Genomic DNA, 20,885 nt, shown 5'->3' with positions numbered 1-20,885 from the left:
TTCCCACTAGCTGATTTATTATCACCAACACTTGACAGATTGAGAATGGGACCTGACCTACCTGCCAATTTCCCTTCCCACCTATCTACTCCAGCCTCCCCTCTGACCTATCACCTCCATCTCCACCCCCATTCACCTATTGTACTTTTAGCTACCTTCTCCCCAGCCCCAACCACCCCCCTTCCCCCCCCCCCCCCCCCCCCCCCCCACACACACACACATTTATCTCTCCGCCCTGGAGGCTCCCTGCCTCCATTCCTGATGAAGGGTTATTGCCCGAAACATCAATTTTCCTGCTCCTCGGATGCCGCCTGACCTGCTGTGCTTTTCCAGCACCACTCTAATTGAGAATATTGAAGTCTACCCCTGACACACACAATTTCAATATTTTCAGCACATCCACAACAGTAAGGCAGGTTAATAGTATGAATTGACTTTGTTAGCAGCTATAACCATGACATTGTTAATGCACAGGCAAGAGGAATTTTTCAAACTTCTGTGATTTTTAAAAACCTTTATGATTAATAGTGCAGTAACCAAGCTGAAAAATCACCCAAAGTAAAATTTGTGGTCAGCTCCTGCTCTGAGGTACCCAAAAATACTTAGGCCCAGAATTAAGCTAAACTGTAGATAGCTCCCTGCTTACAGAAATGCCTTCTGACACTAAACATTGAGAGATGTATGAAGTGTTTGGCAAACTATACAAACAGACATCTGAGTTTTTAAGCATTTTGGAGACTCCAAATCTTGAAGTTCATATTACAAAAGATTTGTTACAAAAGCTGCACAACTTACATACCTCTGGAGCAGGTGAGATTGAATTCAGGTCTCCTAGCTTGGAGACATTAGGTGGTTGCAAATTGTACCATAAGTACACTGCTCTGTAGCCATACAATTATGCATTTACTGTCAACCAACATTATTTTAAAGAAACTTGGAAGTCAGCCACGAATTTGTTTGAAAGATTGGAGAACCCGCTGCCATGTTAATACCGAACATGGACAATTCATTTTTGTAATTGCATTGACTGATATTTTGAATGTTTGTGATAGCTAGGATATTCACTGACTGAAATTATTTTTCGAAAGGAACCAGAAAGATGCACTTAGAGTGGTCAAGTTTCAGTGTAGGTTAGGCCACAGACAAACAACTGAAGTTCACACTTTATCCAAAGCCATTGACAATAGTTAGCAAGTACCTTGCCAATACTGCATAGATACGAAATGCCTCATCGGTTTTTTTTTCACACCCATATGAGAATGTTCACATGTTGGAGAGAAAAACCCCACATGCAATAGTCAAATTTGAAGACAATGTCAGATGCACAAGTGGCCTTAAATTTCAAACTGCTGCCCCAGCAGAAGAGAAAAGCTGGATTTATGACGACAGAGCTGGCCCAGCTAGAAATAGTTCCCTCCCTGTCAAGAAGGAAGTGCACTTGGTGACAATATGGATTACAAAAAAAAATCAGAATACTGAGAACTCAAAAGATAATTGTGATATTCACTCCTGCTGATGATGCAGGGTAACAAGTAAATGACTGTAGTCTCAGGTTAAAAACTTATGTCTCAAGGACATTCTAAGGACTTTACACTGTATGTTCCTTTTATCTTCCTTTTCTTAACGGGGCACTTTCTTATGTCTATGGATTGATTTTTTTCTCAGCTGATAATATAATTACTCTTTCTTCCACTTAGAAGAACGTTGGCTTATACTGTCACAGCAGAAATTACTTAACTGCATTTTAATTAGAGAGAGGTGCAACAATGTATTGCAAAGAACATAAATCCTATCACTGTCACCTCACCTGGTTGTAGCACAGTACTAAAATCTGCAAATCAATGCAATGAAACAGCAGCAGTGTTGAACAAAAATGATGAAAGTATTGATGATGATGAGCATGAGACCTACCTGATATGTGGATCGAGAATTGTTCAACTATTTTGATTACATTTGCAATCACATTTTGCAGAGAAGCTGGGGAAGCAGTAAAGTTTTTGCTCGTGGAAGCCAACAGGTTTACCATAATAGTACCGTTTTGAAATCCAGTGATGGTGATAACTAAACCATTGCCATCCAATAGCTTTTGTACAGTTGGAACAATCTGTGTAGAGGAAACATACATTTTATTTCTCTGCACTATTCAAACAGAGCTTCTGACATGAATTGGAGAACCTGAAAGATAAATTCCACAAGGTCTAATCCTGTTTACTGCTCTCCTTTGAATAAAACTACTCCCACAACATTAACTTCATTGGACTATTAAAGGGGGTCGGTAAGCTCAGTTGGCTGGATGGCTGGTGATGGTCACCAACAGCATGGGCTCAATTTCTCCACGGGCTGAGGTCACCTTGAAGGTCTCACCTTCTAAACATCATTCCTCACTTGAGGCATGGTAATTCTCAGGTTAAACTCACCACCAATCACGTCTCTTTAATCAGAGATCAGCCGTTTGGGAATATGGTGACTTCACCTGCTGTAGCAAACTCTGAGATACACTTCTGCTACATAGAGTCATAGAGTCTTGGAGATGTACAGCATGGAAACGGACCCTTCGGTCCAACTCATCCATGCCGACCAGGTATCCTAACCTAATCTAGTCCCATTTGCCAGCAGTTGGCCCATATCCCTCTAAACCCTTCCTATTCATATACCCATCCAGATGCCTTTTAAATGCTGTAATTGACCAGCCTCCACCACTTCCTCTGGCAGCTCATTTCATACACACACCACCCTCTGCGTGAAAAGTTGCCCCTTAGGCCCCTTTTAAATCCTTTCCCTCTCAACCTAAACTATGTCCTCTAGTTCTGGACGTCATCATTGCAGGGGAAAAGACCTTGCCTATTTACCCTATCCATGCTCCTCAGGAATAAAAGAATGACTAGGGTAGGAATAGGTCCAGTCAAGGATAGTAGTGGGAAGTTGTGCATGGAGGCTGAAGAGATTGGGGAGACACTGAATGAATACTTTTCGTCAGTATTCACTCAGAAACAGGACATTGTTGCCGATGTGAATATTGAGTCACAATTAATTAGAATGGATGGCTTTGAGGTATGTAGGGAAGAGGTGTTGGAAATCCTGGAAAGGCTGAAAATAGATAAGTCCCCTGGGCCTGATGACATTTATCCTAGGATTCTCTGGGAAGCAAGGGATGACATTGCAGAGCCATTGGCCTTGATTTTTATGTCCTCGTTGTCTACAGGAATAGTGACAGAAGACTAGAGGATAGCAAATGTAGTTCCATTGTTAAAGAAGGGGAGTAGGGATAACCCTAGTAACTATAGGACTGTGAGTCTCACTTCTGTTGTGGGCAAAGTCTTAGAGAGAATTGTAAGTGATAGGATTTATGAACATCTGGATAGGAATCATGTGATCAAGGATAGTCAGCATGTTTTGTGAAGGGCCGGTCGTGCCTCACAAACCTTATTGAATTCTTTGAGAAGGTGACTAAGGAGGTGGACGAGGGTAAAGCGGTAGATGTGGTGTATATGGATTTTAGTAAGGCGTTTGATAAGGTTCCCCATGGTAGGCTACTGCAAAAAATACGGAGGTATGGCATTGAGGGTGCGTTAGAGGTTTGGATTAAGAATTGGCTGACTGAAAGAAGACAGAGGGTAGTAGTTGATGGTAAAGGTTCATTTTGGAGTGCAGTTACTAGCAGTGTTCCGCAAGGATTTGCGACCATTGTTGTTTGTCATTTTTATAAATGACCTGGGGAGGGGCTGGAAGGTTGGGTGAGCAAGTTTGCGGATGATACAAAAGTCGGTGGAGTTGTTGACAATGAGGAAGGATGTGGCAGGTTACAGCGGGATATAGATAAGCTGCAGAGCTGGGCAGAAAGGTGGCAAATGGAGTTCAATGTAGGTAAGTGTGAAGTGATTCACTTTGGTAAGAGTAACAAGAAGATGGAGTACTGGGCTAATGGTCGGATACTTGGTAGTGTGGATGAGCAGAGGGATCTTGGTGTCCATGTACACAGATCTCTGAAAGTTGCCACCCAGGTAAATAGTGCTGTGAAGAAGGCATATGGCGTACTGTCTTTTATTGGTAGAGGAATTGAGTTCCGGAGTACTGAGGTCATGCAGTTGTAAAAGACTCTGGTGCGGCAGCATCTGGAGTATTGTGTGCAGTTTTGGTCACCATACTATAGGAAGGATGTGGAGGCACAACGCCTTATCTTCACGATGGACATCCAGTCCCTGTACACCTCCATCCCCCATCACGAAGGATTCAAAGCCCTCCGCTTCTTCCTTTCCCGCCGTACCAACCAGTACCCTTCCACTGACACCCTCCTTCGACTGACTGAACTGGTCCTCACCCTGAATAACTTCTCTTTCCAATCCTCCCACTTCCTCCAAACTAAAGGAGTTGCCATGGGCACCCGCATGGGCCCCAGCTATGCCTGTCTCTTCGTAGGATATGTGGAACAGTCCATCTTCCGCAACTACACTGGCACCACCCCCCACCTTTTCCTCCGCTACATCGATGACTGTATCGGCGCTGCCTCGTGCTCCCACGAGGAGGTTGAACAGTTCATCCACTTTACCAACACCTTCCACCCCGACCTCAAATTCACCTGGACTGTCTCAGACTCCTCCCCCCCCTTCCTAGACCTTTCCATTTCTATCTCGGGTGACCGAATCAACACAGACATCTACTATAAACCGACTGACTCCCACAGCTACCTGGACTACACCTCCCACCCTGCCCCATGTAAAAACGCCATCCCATATTCCCAATTCCTTCATCTCCACCGCATCTGCGCCCAGGAGGACCAGTTCCAATACCGTACAGCCCAGATGGTCTCCTTCTTCAAAGACCGCAGATTCCCCCCAGACATGATCGACGATGCCCTCCACCGCATCTCCTCCACTTCCTGCTCCTCCGCCCTTGAGCCCCGCCCCTCCAACCGCCACCAGGACAGAACCCCACTGGTTCTCACCCACCACCCCACCGACCTCCGTATACAGCGTATCATCCGCCGTCATTTCCGCCACCTCAAAACAGACCCCACCACCAGGGATATATTTCCCTCCCCTCCCCTATCAGCATTCCGAAAAGACCACTCCCTCCGTGACTCCCTCGTCAGGTCCACACCCCCCACCAATTCAACCTCCACTCCCGGCACCTTCCCCTGCAACCGCAAGAAATGCAAAACTTGCACCCACACCTCCTCTCTTACCTCTCTCCAAGGCCCCAAGGGATCCTTCCATATCCGCCACAAATTCACCTGCACCTCCACACACATCATCTACTGCATCCGCTGCACCCGATGTGGCCTCCTCTATATTGGGGAGACGGGCCGCCTACTTGCAGAACGCTTCAGGGAACACTTCTGGGATGCCCGGACCAACCAACCCAACCACCCTGTGGCTCAACACTTTAACTCCCCCTCCCACTCCACCAAGGACATGCAGGTCCTTGGACTCCTCCATCACCAGAACATAACAACACGACGGTTGGAGGAAGAGCACCTCATCTTCCGCCTGGCAACCCTCCAACCACAAGGGATGAACTCAGATTTCTCCAGTTTCCTCATTTCCCCTCCCACCACCTTGTCTCAGTTGATTCCCTCGAACTCAGCACCGCCCTCCTAACCTGCAATCTTCTTCCTGACCTCTCCGCCCCCACTCCACTCCGGCCTATCACCCTCACCTTGACCTCCTTCCACCTATCACATCTCCATCGCCCCTCCCCCAAGTCCCTCCTTCCTACCTTTTATCTTAGCCTGCTGGACACACTTTCCTCATTCCTGATGAAGGGCTTATGCCCGAAACGTCGAATTTCCTGTTCCTTGGATGCTGCCTGACCTGCTGCGCTTTAACCAGCAACACATTTTCAGCTCTGATCTCCAGCATCTGCGGACCTCACTTTTTACTATATGGAGGATAGTGGGCTAGTGTAGGTTAGGTGGGCTTGGATCGGCGCAACATCGAGGGCCAAAGGGCCTGTACTGCGTGTATTTTTCTATGTTCTATGATTTTATAAACCTCTGTAAGGTCACCCCTCAGCCTCTGACGCTCCAGGGAAAGCAGCACCAGCCAATTCAGCCTCTCCTTGAAGCTCAAACCCTCCAACCCTGGCAACATCAGTGTAACTCTTTTCTGGACCCTTTCAAATTTCACAATATCCTGCTTATTTCAAGAGGACGATTTGGCAACTATATGCAATGAGAGTCAAACCATTAAAATGGATCTGGCCAGAAGTGGTGCAAAATGGCTGACTGGAGATTTTCAGTTGCCATCAAAATGGCAGAGAAGATTTTAGTTGCAGTAACAAACATAACTTTAGTTCGGCATTAGAGGGAGATCATAAGTTAGTACAATGGTAGCTTTGAGACTAAGATAAACCCAAGGTAACAGACAGAAGAAAGAATCTGACAAATTAAAATACAGCAAGTTCTGTACAACCTCACAGCAACAGACGCCTGTAAGAGGCAGTCCAATAAGAGATGTTTGGAAACAGACAACCTGAAGTTTATAGTTTAGTAAGAATTAGAAGTATGATCAAATGAATTCTTATATCTATGGATCAAGTTGAGGGAGGACAGAGATGTATGTAAAACTTTAAGAAGTCAGACCAAATTCTTGAGCTGGGAAAGTGATTGAGTTTCCATGTTATTAATGGAATTGGAATCGATGTTGTTTTATTTGGTAAAATAATGTAGAAATATTTAGTGTAGGGACAGTCAATTTAATCTTCGGAGCAATCTCTTGTTAAAACACACGTACACAACAGCTTGTGAACAGAAGGAATTATAATTGCAGCTACAAGATGGGGGGTTGGGGGAGGGTGTGGGGTGGGGGGTTCGGCGTCATTGTTTGCTTGACCTTCCAAGGTCAGGTGGGACTGAAGCTGCTCACAACCCTTTGACTAAAATAATTCTAACATTCAGTATAACCATATAACTTTGATATAACTAATCTTAGAGCAGGTAGCACGGTGGCTCAGTGGTTAGCACTGCTGCCTCACAGTGCCAGAGACCTGGGTTCAATTCCTACCTCAGGCAGACTGTCTGTGTGGATTTTACACGTTCTCCCCATGCCTGAGTGGGTTTCCTCCCACAGTCCCAAAATATGCAGGTCTGGTGAATTGGCCATTCTAAATTGCCCATAGTGTTAGGTGAACAGGTAAACGTAGGGGAATGGGTCTGGGTGGGTTGCACTTCGGCAGGTCAGTATGGACGTGGGCCAAAGGGCCTGTTTCCACACAATAAGTAATCTAGTCTAAACTGACATGATGAATTTTATAGGAATTAGCATCTTTTTATATCTGTAGTGATTAGGATAGTAGGAAATATAAGAAGCTGAACAGAATTTGATAGGGACATCAACAAATACAATGAATAACAGAATTCTAATAGTCCTTAGAGATAAGTAAGTCTGGTAAATGTCTAAGAAAGAGCCTAACCATTTATGTTGAAATATAAATTGATGAAATGCATTGTAAGATCCCAAGGAAAATTATAAAGATGGCTGGTAAACGTCATGGGATCTTGGAGAAACTAGGACTGGCCATAGGGGTACTCATCATCGATCCTGTATTCACAGGATTGGATGTGGCAAAGAAGATGTGACAAAGACTGATGTCAATGTTGTATGTAACCAATGTAATACAGAATGCATCAATATTCTGTATGTTATTGGGAAACGTACAGTTTCTGATCAATCTTTCCTCTAATCTGAGCTGTAATTAAGAGGGCAACTAGGCCTCATGTCAAAGCCAGATTCAGAGCAGTCTCTGACCGCTCTTGCACTTCATGAAAAGGAGCTCCAAATAAAAATCAATTGGTGTTACTGAACATAGGACTCAAGACTCTGGACTCCTCTTTGACATCTCTCTCCAATTTTTCCATCTATAGTAACAGGAGTAGGCCATTTAGTCCCTCAAGGCTACACTGCTCCTTAATAAGGTCATTGCTAATCCAACACTCCTCACATCCACTTTTCTTCCACTTCCTTATAACCTTGATTCTCCTATAAAAGAAAAGTTGCCATTATCCTACTGGACCATAAGGCTGCTGTCTCATTAGAGAGTGAGAGACGACTGGTTGTGAATCCTACCAGAGACTCACCATGCCTCACGTGGAGGATCAGAAGATGGGACATTCAGCTGGTATGGTATTTGAATCTGCATTATTGGCATCACTCACCAGCTGGCCAGCTAACTGAACTAACTGACCTGCTGCCTCCATATCAAAATGCAATTTCGCAATCTCTCCCCACTGTCATGACCAGCATCGACTGACATGGCAGCATGGAGAGAGAGCAGGACCTACTTTTAGCAGATGTGATGCCAGGAAATGCAAAATGAGGGACAAATGTAACTGTGCAATCACTTGTGAGCTTTTCCTTTCTCTGTTTCCCACACAGCCACTGGCCAGAAAGAAAAAGTGGACTGGCTATCAGGTTGGAACCTTGCCTTAGGATGATGTAGCTGCAGATCCTAGAACAGGTGAGGGAGAGATGGAGGTGAGGGTGAGTAGTGGTGGTGGGAAGAGATTATAGCTGCGATTCCAGCAGCAGTTCACAAGATCCATTGTATTGTGGGAAAGACAGCATTGTCTCACAAGCAGGGATTGGAGTAGTAATGCAGAGGCAGATGATGATCAGTCAGCTTGCGGAGACCAGAGAAAGAACATCCACTCTTCCCACATAAGAACTAAAGAAATAGGACCAGAAGTAGGCCATTTGGCCCATTGAGTTTGCTCTGCCATTCAATAAGATCATGGCTGATCTTTTCATGGACTCAGCTCCACTCACCTGCCCACTTACCATAACCCTTAATTCCCTTACAGTTCAAAAATCTTTCCTTAAAAACATTCAACGAGGTTAGCTCATCTGCTTCACTGGCAGGGAATTTCACAGATTAGGTGAAGACATTTCGCCTCAACTCTTCCTAAATCTGCTCCCCTTCATTTTGAGGCCATGTCCTGTAGTTCTAATTTCCCTCACCAGTGGAAATACCCTCCCTGCTTCTAGCTTATATACCCCCTTCATAATTTTCTATGTTTCTATCAGGTACCCCACATTCCTCTAAATTCCAATGAGTATAATGCAAATCTACTCAGTCTCTCCTGATAAACCAACCCTCTCAACTCCGGAAACAACCTTGTGAAATTTCTCCGCATCCCCTCCGGTGCCAGCACATCCTTTCTCAAGCAAGGAGACCAAAAGTGTGCACAGTACTCCAGGTGTGACCTCACCAGCACCCTTTACCAGCACATAACCTCCCTGATTTTAAACTCTACCCCTTTAGCAATGCAAAGCAATATTCCATTTGTCTTCTTAATTACCTGCTGCACCTGCAAACCAACTTTTTGTGATTCATGCGCAAGGACACCCAGGTCCCTCTGCACAGCAGCATGCTGCAATTTTTCACCATTTAAATAATTGACCTTTTTGTGTTGTTCCTACCAAAATCAATGACCTCACTTTTACCAACATTGTAGTCCATCTGCCAGACTCTCCTTGTCCACTCACTTAAAATATCTAAATCCCTCTGTAGGCTTTCACAATCCTGTGCACACTTTACTCAACCACTCATCTTAGAGTCATCTGTAAACTTTGACACTGTTCACTTGGTCCCCAATTCCAAATCGTCCATTTAAATTGTGAATAATTGTCGACCCAACACTGATTCCTGAGGCACACCACTAGCCACTGATCTCCAATCAGAAAAACAACCATTTATCCTCTTCTTTGTTTTCTGTTAATTAACCAATCTGCTATCAATGCTAATATATTCCTGACCCTATGCCTTCCTGGATAACTACATAATTGATAAATTGATCAGAATTTCCTGTTGAACTGGACTATTCCTAGTGGAATAGATTTTTAAAATTAATTCATGGGATGTGGACGTCACTGGTTAGAGCAGCATTTATTGCCTAGAAGGCAGATAGAGTCACCACATTGCTGTTGGTGTGGAGTCACATGTAGGCCAGATCAGGTAAGGATGGCAGTTTCCTTCCCTGAAGGGCACTGGTGAACCAGATGGGTCTTTTCAACAATCAACAATGGATTCATGGCCTTCATTAGACTTTTAGTTTCAAAGTTAATGTTTGTATTGAATTCAAATTCCACCATTTGCCATGGTGAGATTTGAATCCAGATAGAACATTACCTGAGTCCCTGTATTAACAGTCCAGTAATAGTACCATTCAACCATCACCCTCCCCAACATAGTGTTATTCCAATGTCCTGGGGGATTGAGGTGGGGCTGAAAAGGATAGCCAGGCTGAGTATTTGGTGTAAAAATTCCATTCTATTCTCCCAATTATGACATTTTTTTCTTTGAGAGAATAAAGAAGATTTTTCACTTACTGCATTTTTAATTTCAGCTGACAAATTCCTCCAGACTTCACTTGCAGGGTTTCTAAGCTCATTACTGAATATTCTGGATTTCAATGTTATGACCACGTTAAATATCCTTAAATCATCTGTATAAACAATAATTAACCAATCATTAATAATCCAGTAGTTCCTAGATAAAACACTCTGATGTAGCAATAAATCCTAAAATACTGATATGAGTAATTTTACTGTACAATGCTACATAATTGAATTTTATAATTTCTTCCACATGGGGCTGACTAGGAATTGGAAATAACTCAGGGAGGAAACTCAGCTTTTTCTTAATGAACCAGGAATACTAAGTAGCATTTGTTTGAATTGAAGAGGAGCATGTAGATTGCAGTAACCATAGATCCTTTGGCCTTCAGTCACATGGAACACTGTACTGAAATGGCAGCTTAGATCTTCTGGTTATGTTTTGGAATGGTTGTGTGAGTTCCTAATATAGAAGCATGAACACTTCCATTAAACCATGCCTAAGATTTCTGTTTGCTGTGAAAGTGATATTTTTGAGGACTTTCCGAGATAAAGAAACCAAAACTGTTTGCAGTATTCTGGATGTGATCTGACTAACACTTTGTACATTAGATTCCCTACAGTGTGGAAACAGGCCCTTCGGCCCAACAAGTCCACACCAACCCTCCAAAGAATAACCCACCCACACCCATTTCCCTTTGACTATTGCACCTAATATTATGGGCAATTTAGTATGGCCAATTCACCCGACCTGCAGATCTTTGGACTGTGGGAGCAAAATGGAGCACCCAGAGGATGCCCACGCAGACACAGAGCGAATGTGCAAACGCCACACAGGCAGTCACCCAAGGCTGGGATTGAACCTGGGACTCTAGTGCTGTGAGGCTGCAGTGTTAACCACTGAGCCACTGGGCTGCCCCAATTTTTGGCAACACGCCATTACTTTTATATCCCATTTCCTACAAAATGAAGTCCAACCTTCCATTTGTCTTGCATGTCTCTTCATGGTTATGGGCGAGGACTCCACAGTCTGGCCATGCCACAGCTGTCTGCAGACTTTCTTGGTTTAAACAACACTCTGCTCTTCTATTCTTCCTGCCAAAGTGGATAATCTCACATTTCCCCACATCACATGCCACCTCCATAATTTTTTGCCCACTCATTAATCATATTTACATTCCTCATTGTGTCATCTTCACTATCGGCAATTCCCACTTGTTTTTGTGCCATCCACAATAACCCGCCAAGAGCGCATTCACTTCCATCATCCAACTCAACATTTATTGTGAATAGTACCGACCCCAGCACTGAATCCTGTGGCTCACCTCCCAACATCTTGTTCTCTTGTAAAGTGTGTGCCACCTTATTGAACACCCTTTTGAAACCGAAATATATTACATCCACTTGTTCCTCTCCATCCATCCTGCTTGTCACCTTGTCAAAGAACTTTAATAAATTGGTCGGGCATGATTTAGTCTTCAGGAAGCCATGCTGATGCTGCTTGATGATATTATTCATTACAAATGTTCTGCTGTTGCATTGTTTGTTTCACATCTTTCTAATGATGGATGTTACTCTCACTGGCCTACTGTTTGTCTCCCTCCTTTTTAAAATAAGATTGTTACATTGGCAGCTTTCTAATCCTCAACGACTTTTCCTGAATCTAAGGATTCTTTGAGGTTCATGACTGGTGGATCCACCATCTCTATAGTTATTTCGTGTAAAGTCCTAGGATGCAACCCTTCAGGTCCTGAGGACCAATTGGCCTTTAACCCCTTTAGTTTCCTCAGTACTTTTTCTCTAGTGATAGCTATTGTGTTTATGTTGCTCCCATCCACCCCGACCCCTTCAACCCTTTAGCCCCTGATTATTTAGTATTTTTGGAATACTGATGCAAAGTGTTCGTCCAACTCATCTGCCATTTCCTGATTCCTCATTATTGCATCCTAATCCTCATAGTAGGTTAAAATCTTCGAGTAAAAAGTGAGGTCTGCAGATGCTGGAGATCACAGCTGAAAATGTGTTGCTGGTCAAAGCACAGCAGGCCAGGCAGCATCTCAGGAATAGGGAATTCGACGTTTCGAGCATAAGCCCTTCATCAGGAATGAGAGAGAGTAGCCAAGCAGGCTAAGATAAAAGGTAGGGAGGAGGGGCTTGGGGGAAGAGTTTCTGTGCAGAGGAGATGACCTGGGGGGTGCAGTGAGAGAGAGACTCACTGAAATCCTTGTAGAGGGAGGAAGAGAGCTTCTTCAAGGAAGGCATCCTTGCAAGAGGATTCGCAGTAGGATAAAATCTTCGAGTAAAAAGTGAGGTCTGCAGATGCTGGAGATCACAGCTGAAAATGTGTTGCTGGTCAAAGCACAGCAGGCCACAACGAGTAGATTAGAGGGCCTGCTGCCCCATCAATTCAAGGCAATGTTTTTCCATCCAATTGTTGTGGGTCTGGAGTCACACTAAGGACAAAAGATTTCCTTCGTTAAAGGACATGAGTGAGTAAGGTCAGTTTTCCTGACAATGGTTTCATGATAGGCAAAAGTGAGGACTGCAGATGCTGGACACCATTAGACTCTACTTGCAGATTGTTATTGAATTCAAATTCCAATGTTTGTTATGGGAGTCAATTCAGGTCCCAAAAACATTACCTGAAATAACAGCTAACATAGATACCATTTAGCCATCACCTCACAGCAAAATGCCTTGAGAAGGTGGTGGTGAACTGCATTCTCAAACCACTGTCATCCACTTGGTTTAGGTTGAACCACAGCACCTCTACGGAAGAGTTCTACCATCTTGACTCAACAACACTGAAGGAACAGTGATACATTTTCAAGTCAGATGGTGAGTAGCTTGGAGGGGAACTTTCAGGGAGTGGTATTCCCAAGCATCTGTTTCTCTTCTCCTTCTATATGGTTACAGTCATGGGTTTGGAAGATGCTGTCCCAAGACCCTTGCTGAATTTTTGCAGTGCATTCTGTAGGTGGTACACACTGCTGCTATTGAGCATTGGCTGTGGAGGGAGTGGATGTCCACCATTTACAAGGCACAAGTCAGGAGTGTGATGGAATACTCCCCACTTCCATGGATGGGTGCAACTGCAACACCATTCAAGAAACTTGACATCATCCAGGACAAGGCAGCCCCCTTGATTGGCACTGCATCCACAAGCATCCACCCCTTCTACCACTGATGCTCAGTAGTAGCGGTGTGTGCTATCAACAAGATGCACTGCAGAAATTCACCAAAGATCCTCAGACAGCACCTTCCAAACCTGCAATTACTTCCATCTGGAAGAATGAGGGCAGCAGATATCTGGAAATATCACCAGATTCAAGTTCCCCTCCAAGCCATGAACCATCCTGACTTGAAAATATATCACTACTCCTTCACTGTCTCTGGGTCAAAATGGTGGAATTCCCTCCCTAAAGACATTGTGGGTCAACCCACAGCAGGTGGACTGCAGTGGCTCAAGAAGGCAACTCATCACGACCTTTCAAGTGCAACTTGGGACGGGCAGTAAATGCTGGCCCAACCACAATGTCCATATCCCACAAAGCTGAATAAATAAAGAAAAGAATCATCTTGCATTTCTCTGCATTAAATATTATCTCTCACATGTTCACTCATCTCACCAACTTGTCTGTATCCTCTTCATATTATCAACTATTCACTTCACTGTCCACTGTATTCCCAGTATTTGTGACATTTGGAAACTTTGAAATTGTGTCTTGCATGGTCAAGTTTCGATCTTTCATACAGATTAAGAGAAGCCCAAGATCTTCGGAGGGAACTTCATTGCAAACCAACTTTCAGTCTGATGAACAGTCATTCATCATGACTCTCTGTTCCTTGTCTCTCAGCCTAAATTTAATCCATGGAAATAAAAGTTCCCCAATCCTCCACTCCTCTTGCACTAACATCGCATGCAATCCCATTCTCCACCATTCTTCCCACAACAATTATGTTCATGGTTCATTCGAGCTATGAATAAAACATGAGGTAAACGTGAACAGGGGAGACTTTATTGTGGGTTCTTTCAGCTCCACAGTTGGATTCAGACTGCCTCCCCTAGCCCCTGTCTTCAGACCACCTGACCATTCTCTTCAAGTGGCAGCACACCCCCAACTGCAAACATAAAACCAATCCCCACAACCCCGGAAGAAAGAATTTTGGAAGATAATGATTTTTAACTCAATCAGTTTTACACAGCAACATGAGATGAATGCCATCTGCATCTGGTTAAACACAACCAGATCTTCCTCAATATGTGTTGCAGCAAACTGAATAGTAAAATTGACAAGAGATTTAGATCGGTGTTTGATTGAAACCAATTTAGAGGCCTTTGCCAAAAGAGCTAAAACTGTGGGAAGTGTGGGTTGGGGAATATTCGGGACAAATGGCCTGTTTCTGTACCGTTACAGCAAAGAAAAGATGGCAACAAAACAAGTTATAGGGAACATTATACATTTTAAGGACATTAAGTAAGCCAATAAGACTCGAATCAGAGTATCTCAGGCCTCAGAAGGATGGCAGCCATGCCATCAAATTGGCGTACTGTCATGGAAGGGTGCGGACAACCAGGGAACCTCCAAAAGCACTAGGGTGCTTTCAGGCAAATAAATTCTGATCATAGCAGAGGATCCACAACTGGAGAGGGAGAGTTCTACTCAGAATAGCTAGCAGCAACAGCTGTGGCCTCCAGAAAGCTGCCACACAAGTGAAAGGGTAAAATCGGATGTTTCATGAAAATCTCAGCCCTGGTTCTATCAACAGATGTTATAATGTTGACACAGTTGATGCACTAGATGAAAGTATGGGTAGTTTTGAGTTTGACAAAGTTGATGCATTAGATACAGGTTCAGATATTGAGTGTAGGTACAAATGTCGTTGAGTTTGACAGAGTTGATGCACTAGATATAGGTACAGATGTTGCTGAGTTTGACAGAAATGATGAAACAGATATAGGTAGAGATACTGTTAAGTTTATCACAGTTGATCCATTGGATGTATGCATGGAAATGATAGCATTTGACCGAGTTGATGCACTAGAAGGGGGTGAGATGTTGTTGAGTTTGATAGAGTTGATGCAATAGATTTAGTTCCAGATGTTGTTGTGCTTGTCTCACTTGAAGCACTAGATTGAGATATAGATGTTATAGTATTTAACAGAGTTGATGTAGATTGAGATTTTTATTGTGTTTGTTACTATTGTTGCATTAAATGTAGATTCAGATATTTCTGAGTTCATCACAGTTGATGCACTGGATATTGCTAGAGCTGTTGTTGCGTGTGTCACAGATGGTGCGTTATATGTAGGTTCAGACATTGTTGAGTTTGACAGAGTTGATGCATTCGACATAGGTACATGTGTTGTTGAGATTGTCACAGTTGTTCCATTAGATGTAGGTTCAAATGTGAGTGAGTTTGGCAGGCTTGATACACTAGATGTAGACACAGACATTATTGAGTTCATTACAGTTGATCGACTAGTTGTAGGTACAGATGTTGTTGAGTTTGACAGAGTTGCTACACCATATGGAGGCACTGATGTTAATGAGTTTGACTGAGTTGATGCATTAGGTAAAGGTACAGATGTCATTGAGTTTGACAGAGTTGATGCACTGAAGGTGTAGTGTCTGCCTGGGTCATTGAAAAGAAGCATTGAACTCTCACACCTTTTAGCATATTTGATGTGTATGATGTAGCGGGAAGTGATGTCATTGTTGATCGTATTGTTGTTGCAGACCTTGTAGCATTTGTTCCATTTGATGCAGTAGGGGCTTGTGCAGTTGATGAAGAATTTGCCGTACTTGATACTCTGTATCCAACTGAAAGGAAAAGACAGATCAAAGAGGGTAAATACTTGCAGACCGGTTGGAGACTAATTAATGAAATGAAGCAAGTGAAAGAAATGGCCAAAGGTAACTGCCCCAGTACTTCAAAATGGTAGTCTCAAAAGAATTACTCATTGATAAATCAAAGTTCCGCCACAAACATGTTGAGAAGCACCAATTGATTATTACAATACTTACATACATGAAATACACTTTAGAAACTCCACAAATGCAACTAATGATTGTAATATGTTTTTATTGCTATTTCAAGAGTAAGTTGTCTTTTGGTGATGCACCAGAATATTAGAAATGCTAGATTTGTCTTATTTTTTTAATTCATTCATGAGACGTGGGTATTGTGGTTAGGTTACCATTTATTTCACATCCCTAATTGCCTTTGAGAAGGAGATAGCGAAGTACCTTCTTGAACTCTAGCAGTCCCTAGCGTTTTGGTTCCAGGATTTTGACCCAGAGACAGTGAAAGAATTACATTATTCTTCCATGTCAGACCAACATGTTGTTTGGAAGTAAACTTAGCCATGATCGTATTCCAAAGCATTCCTGGCCCTTGACCTTTGAGAGTAGCTTAGACCATATGTTTGGAAGCTGTTAGAGGAGCTTATGTATTACATAATGGAAATTACTATCGTACTACCCTCCATTGTTCATTAGTAATGAAAGGAGTGAATGTTAAAGTTAATGGATAGAGTATATATCAAGTCGAGATGTTGAGCTCCTGGAAAGTTCTTGGAGACCTAGCCAAGCACGTGGTAAGTATTCCATCACACTGACTTGTGTCCTATAGCTAGGGGACAAACATTAGGTGAATCGTGTGTGAGTTGTTTGCTGCAGAATCCCAAGCTCTGACTTGTACTTGCAGCAATCGTATTGATATGGCTAGTCCAGCTTAGTTTTGAATGTCAAACAGCAACGATTGTGGCATTGAATGTCAAGCCAACTGGTCAGATTCTTGCTTGTTGAAGATGGTTATTGGCTAGCGTGAATGTTACTTGCTACTTAGACCAAAAGACCATAAGAGGTAGAAGAAGAATGTAGGCCATTATCTCATTAAAACTGGTCCATTATACAATAAGGTCATGGCCAATTTGATAATTATAAACTCCAACTTTCTGCCTGTTCTCCATAAAATTCTGTCTATTTTGCCTTTACATAATTAGCCAGCCTCTACAGTTCTTTTTGGTAAATTATTCCACAGCTTAGTCATCTTCCAAGAAAAGAAATTCCTCCTTAACTCTGCCTTAAGTGAGTGTTATCGGACATAATGCTCTCCGGTTCGAGACTGTCCCACCAGGGAAACATCCTTTCCATCTCTATCCTATCAGGCCCTCTAAGAATCTCATATGTTTCAGTAAGTTCACTTTTTAGTCTTTTAAATTCCAGGACTAACTAACTCAACACTCCTCCTAAGAAACTATTCTATATGAACGAACATTCTCAAGGTTGCTTCCAATGACGGACTTTCACTCCTTACATAAGGGAACCAAAACAGATCACCTGCTGAATATCAATGCTAGGATGTGATTTTTGTACCAACTCTCATTATTCTGCAGCTTTCTGCAGCCTTTCCCCATTTAAATAATATTCAGCTCTTCTATTCTTCCTGCCAAAGTGCATAATCTGACATTTTCCCATATTATATTCCATCTGCTTTGTTTTTGCTCACTCAATTAACCATGTCCCTCTGTAGAGTGCTTTCATTTTCCACTTGCCTTCCCATTTATTTTTGTATCATCTGCAAATTTGACAGTAATACATTCACTTTCATCATCCAAGTCATTGATTAATGCTGTAAATAGTAGAGTTCAAAACTGATCCCTGAGGTACTCCGTTGGTTACATGTTTCCATCCTAAAAGTGCACCTCTTATTCCAACTCTGTGTCTATGTTCACTAGTCAATTCTCTAATTTCTCCGCTGTATTATGCCCAATATCATGGACTCTAATTTTTTTAAGTAGCCCTATTTGTGTTAACTTATTCAAAGCCTTTTGGAAATCTTAGTATATTACATCTACTGGTTGTCATGCTCTATTCTGCATGCTATGTTCCATCTAATTTCTCCAGCTGTTGTATGGACTTCCAAAGTCCACCTATGGCAGCAGCTGGAGAAACCAGAAGTGAATGCATTAATTCAGGGTTGGCACACTGACTGGTATGTGCAGATCCTTGGAACAGCTGGGGGTCACAACCACAGTTGCTGCCTTCTTGTTAAGTCCTCAAAGAATTCTAATAAATGTTTCAGGCATGATATTCTCATTTACTTATCATAATGAAGAAGGTGTTTAGTATGCTTTCCTTTATTGGTCAGAGTATTGAGTACAGGAGTTGGGAGGTCATATTGCGGCTGTACAGGACATCGGTTAGGCCACTGTTGGAATATTGCGTGCAACTCTGGTCTCCTTCCTATCGGAAAGATGGTGTGAAACTTGAAAGGGTTCAGAAAATATTTACAAGGATGTTGCTAGGTTTGGAGGATTTGAACTATAGGGAGAGGCTGAACAGGTTGGGGCTGTTTTCCCTGGAGGGTCAGGCTGAGGGATGACCTCATTGAGGTTTATTAAATCATGAGGGGCATGGATAGGGTAAATAGACAAGGATTTTTCCCTGGGGTGGGGGAGTCCAGAACTAGAGGGCATAGGTTTATGGTGAGAGGGAAAAGACAGGCATCTGAGATGCAGTATACTTTAACATGAGATGAGATAAATCATCCACTCAACACTTCTGGCTGAAAATGAATGCAAACACTTCAGCCTGGTCACTTGCTCTGGTGTGCAGTCCGTCTCCATCCATCCTATAACTTAAGATGAACATATTGTGAGCTTTATCTTTCTATTCATTGTTTAACTCTCCATCTCAATTCTCTGGAGGTAGCAGGACTGCAGAGCTTATATCTGAACTGTTGTTTGTGGGATCAAATAGCCCTGTATATCACATGCCTCTTCCACTGTTCAACATGCAGGTAATCCTGTGTTATAGCTTTATCAGGCCAACACTTCATTTTTAGGTATGTCTGGTACTGCTCCTGGCATGCCCTCTTACACTCTTCATTGAACCAGGACTGATGCCCTGACATGATGGCTGGACCATGAGAACACAGATTGTGGTTGAATACAGTTTTGTTGTTGGTGAAGGTCCATAGTGCCTCACAGGTGCTCAGAATTGAATTGCTCTGTCTGTTTGAAATCTATCCCATTTAACGTGATGATAGTGCTATACATGATGTGACAATGCTGTCACTTTAAGAGATTATTTTGTCCTTTCTTTTTGAAGAGAGGTTGTAAGGCTGAAGTACAAAACTGGATACTGGAAGCCACTTGGTTAAACAGCTTGGCAGGTCTTGGGTTTTTTTTTATTTAACAATCTGATTGGGTGTGGCCAGCTCTCACAGATCACAATATAGAGGAACCTTCATTATCCGAATATCAATTATCCAAATATTGGATGATCTGAAGGGGATTGTGAAGTCCCGATAGAAACATTATGACAAAGAGCTGTTCCAACCCTGTTTGCATCTTTTGTTTTCAGGTACAATGATTAAAAATGAACTCGGCTCACTGAAATGCTGCTGAGAATAGTCTTGGACATTACAGGCACCATCTCCAAATGACTGACTTCCCGAACTCTCTCTCTGTCCCCACACAGTCCCTGGAGTTCTACACAGGGGTGTACCCTGAACCCCCTTCCCAGAAAATCTCCCCAACATTGTCCTGTACAGGACAAAGATGGAACCTGTCAAAATGGTGTGTGTGTGTGTGTGTGTGTGTGTGTGTGTGTGTGTGTGTGTGTGTGTGTGTGTGTGTGTGTGTGTGTGTGTGTGTGTGTGTGTATACATGTGCTATTTGGAGAGTTATCAGCAGCAGTCTTGCTGTTGTTATACAGTCCTGTTGTCTGGGGGTGGGGGGGCGCGGACGGGGGTTGGTTGGTGATTGGGTGATTAGAGATGGACGGGGGGGCAGAGTTGGGGGCAGACGGGATTCGATGGAGTTAGGTGGGTGGGATGGGAGTGGACGGGGTTGGATGGTGGTTTGGGATGGATAGGGGGGTAGGGTTGTGGGTAGACAGGTGTCCAGGTGTCAAGACAAGGCTATTGCAGGGTAGTGGCTGGATGTCTATCAACAGGGAGTATTGAGAGTTGCCAGATCACTAACTGCACATCTCGCCTCCGTATTATGTAGCTCCCTATTACCCACCGCAGGGAAACTCAACACCCAGAATTCATAAGAAGAAAGTCAGAGCAGGAACCTGATGATTCTAGCTCAACACTTCCTCCTCCAGTCCTCCATCTGTGACACCCGGTACCAGCATCTCAGCATTTACTATTTATGCCAGTATTTACAGAAAGGCTCCATTAATGAGAATTTATAAGAATGGTTCCAGGAATGAGAAACGTTAGATTGAAGAAATTGAGACTGTTTCCATTAAAGAGAGGAAGATTGAGTGGAGACTTGATGGGGTTTTCAAAATCACAAGCAGGCTATGTGGAATAAATAGGGGGAAGCTGTTCTTACTGGTAAAAGAGAAAAAGAACACAAAGGCATAAATATAAAGTGATGTGCAAATGAAGCAAAAGTGATGTGAGATAAATCTTTACCACCCAGTGAGTAGTTCGAGCTTAGAATACGCTGCCTGGAAATGTGGTGGGGACAGTTCAATTGAAGCTTCAGAAGGGTATTGGCTGGTTATTTAGATAGAAATTGTGTGCATG

General features: G+C 43.1%; 1 protein-coding gene across 1 annotated transcript in view; it reads right to left on the bottom strand.

Moving 5' to 3' along the window:
* The window catches only part of LOC132821193 (pneumococcal serine-rich repeat protein-like), an 83,757-nt gene that overhangs the window by 59,769 nt on the left and 3,103 nt on the right, over positions 1-20,885 (bottom strand). Inside the window, exons 2-3 of the mRNA XM_060833837.1 lie at positions 16,075-16,156; positions 1,912-2,104 (exon numbers count right to left, since the gene is read on the bottom strand). Of these exons, the coding sequence (XP_060689820.1) occupies positions 1,912-2,104; positions 16,075-16,156 (275 nt within the window). The remainder of the gene's footprint in view (positions 1-1,911; positions 2,105-16,074; positions 16,157-20,885) is intronic.

Source organism: Hemiscyllium ocellatum, chromosome 12 (genome assembly GCF_020745735.1).
Source record: "Hemiscyllium ocellatum isolate sHemOce1 chromosome 12, sHemOce1.pat.X.cur, whole genome shotgun sequence".
Classification (NCBI taxonomy): domain Eukaryota; kingdom Metazoa; phylum Chordata; class Chondrichthyes; order Orectolobiformes; family Hemiscylliidae; genus Hemiscyllium; species Hemiscyllium ocellatum.
The sequence above is the reverse complement of the archived record's forward strand: the minus strand, read 5'-3'. Positions and strand labels throughout refer to the sequence as shown.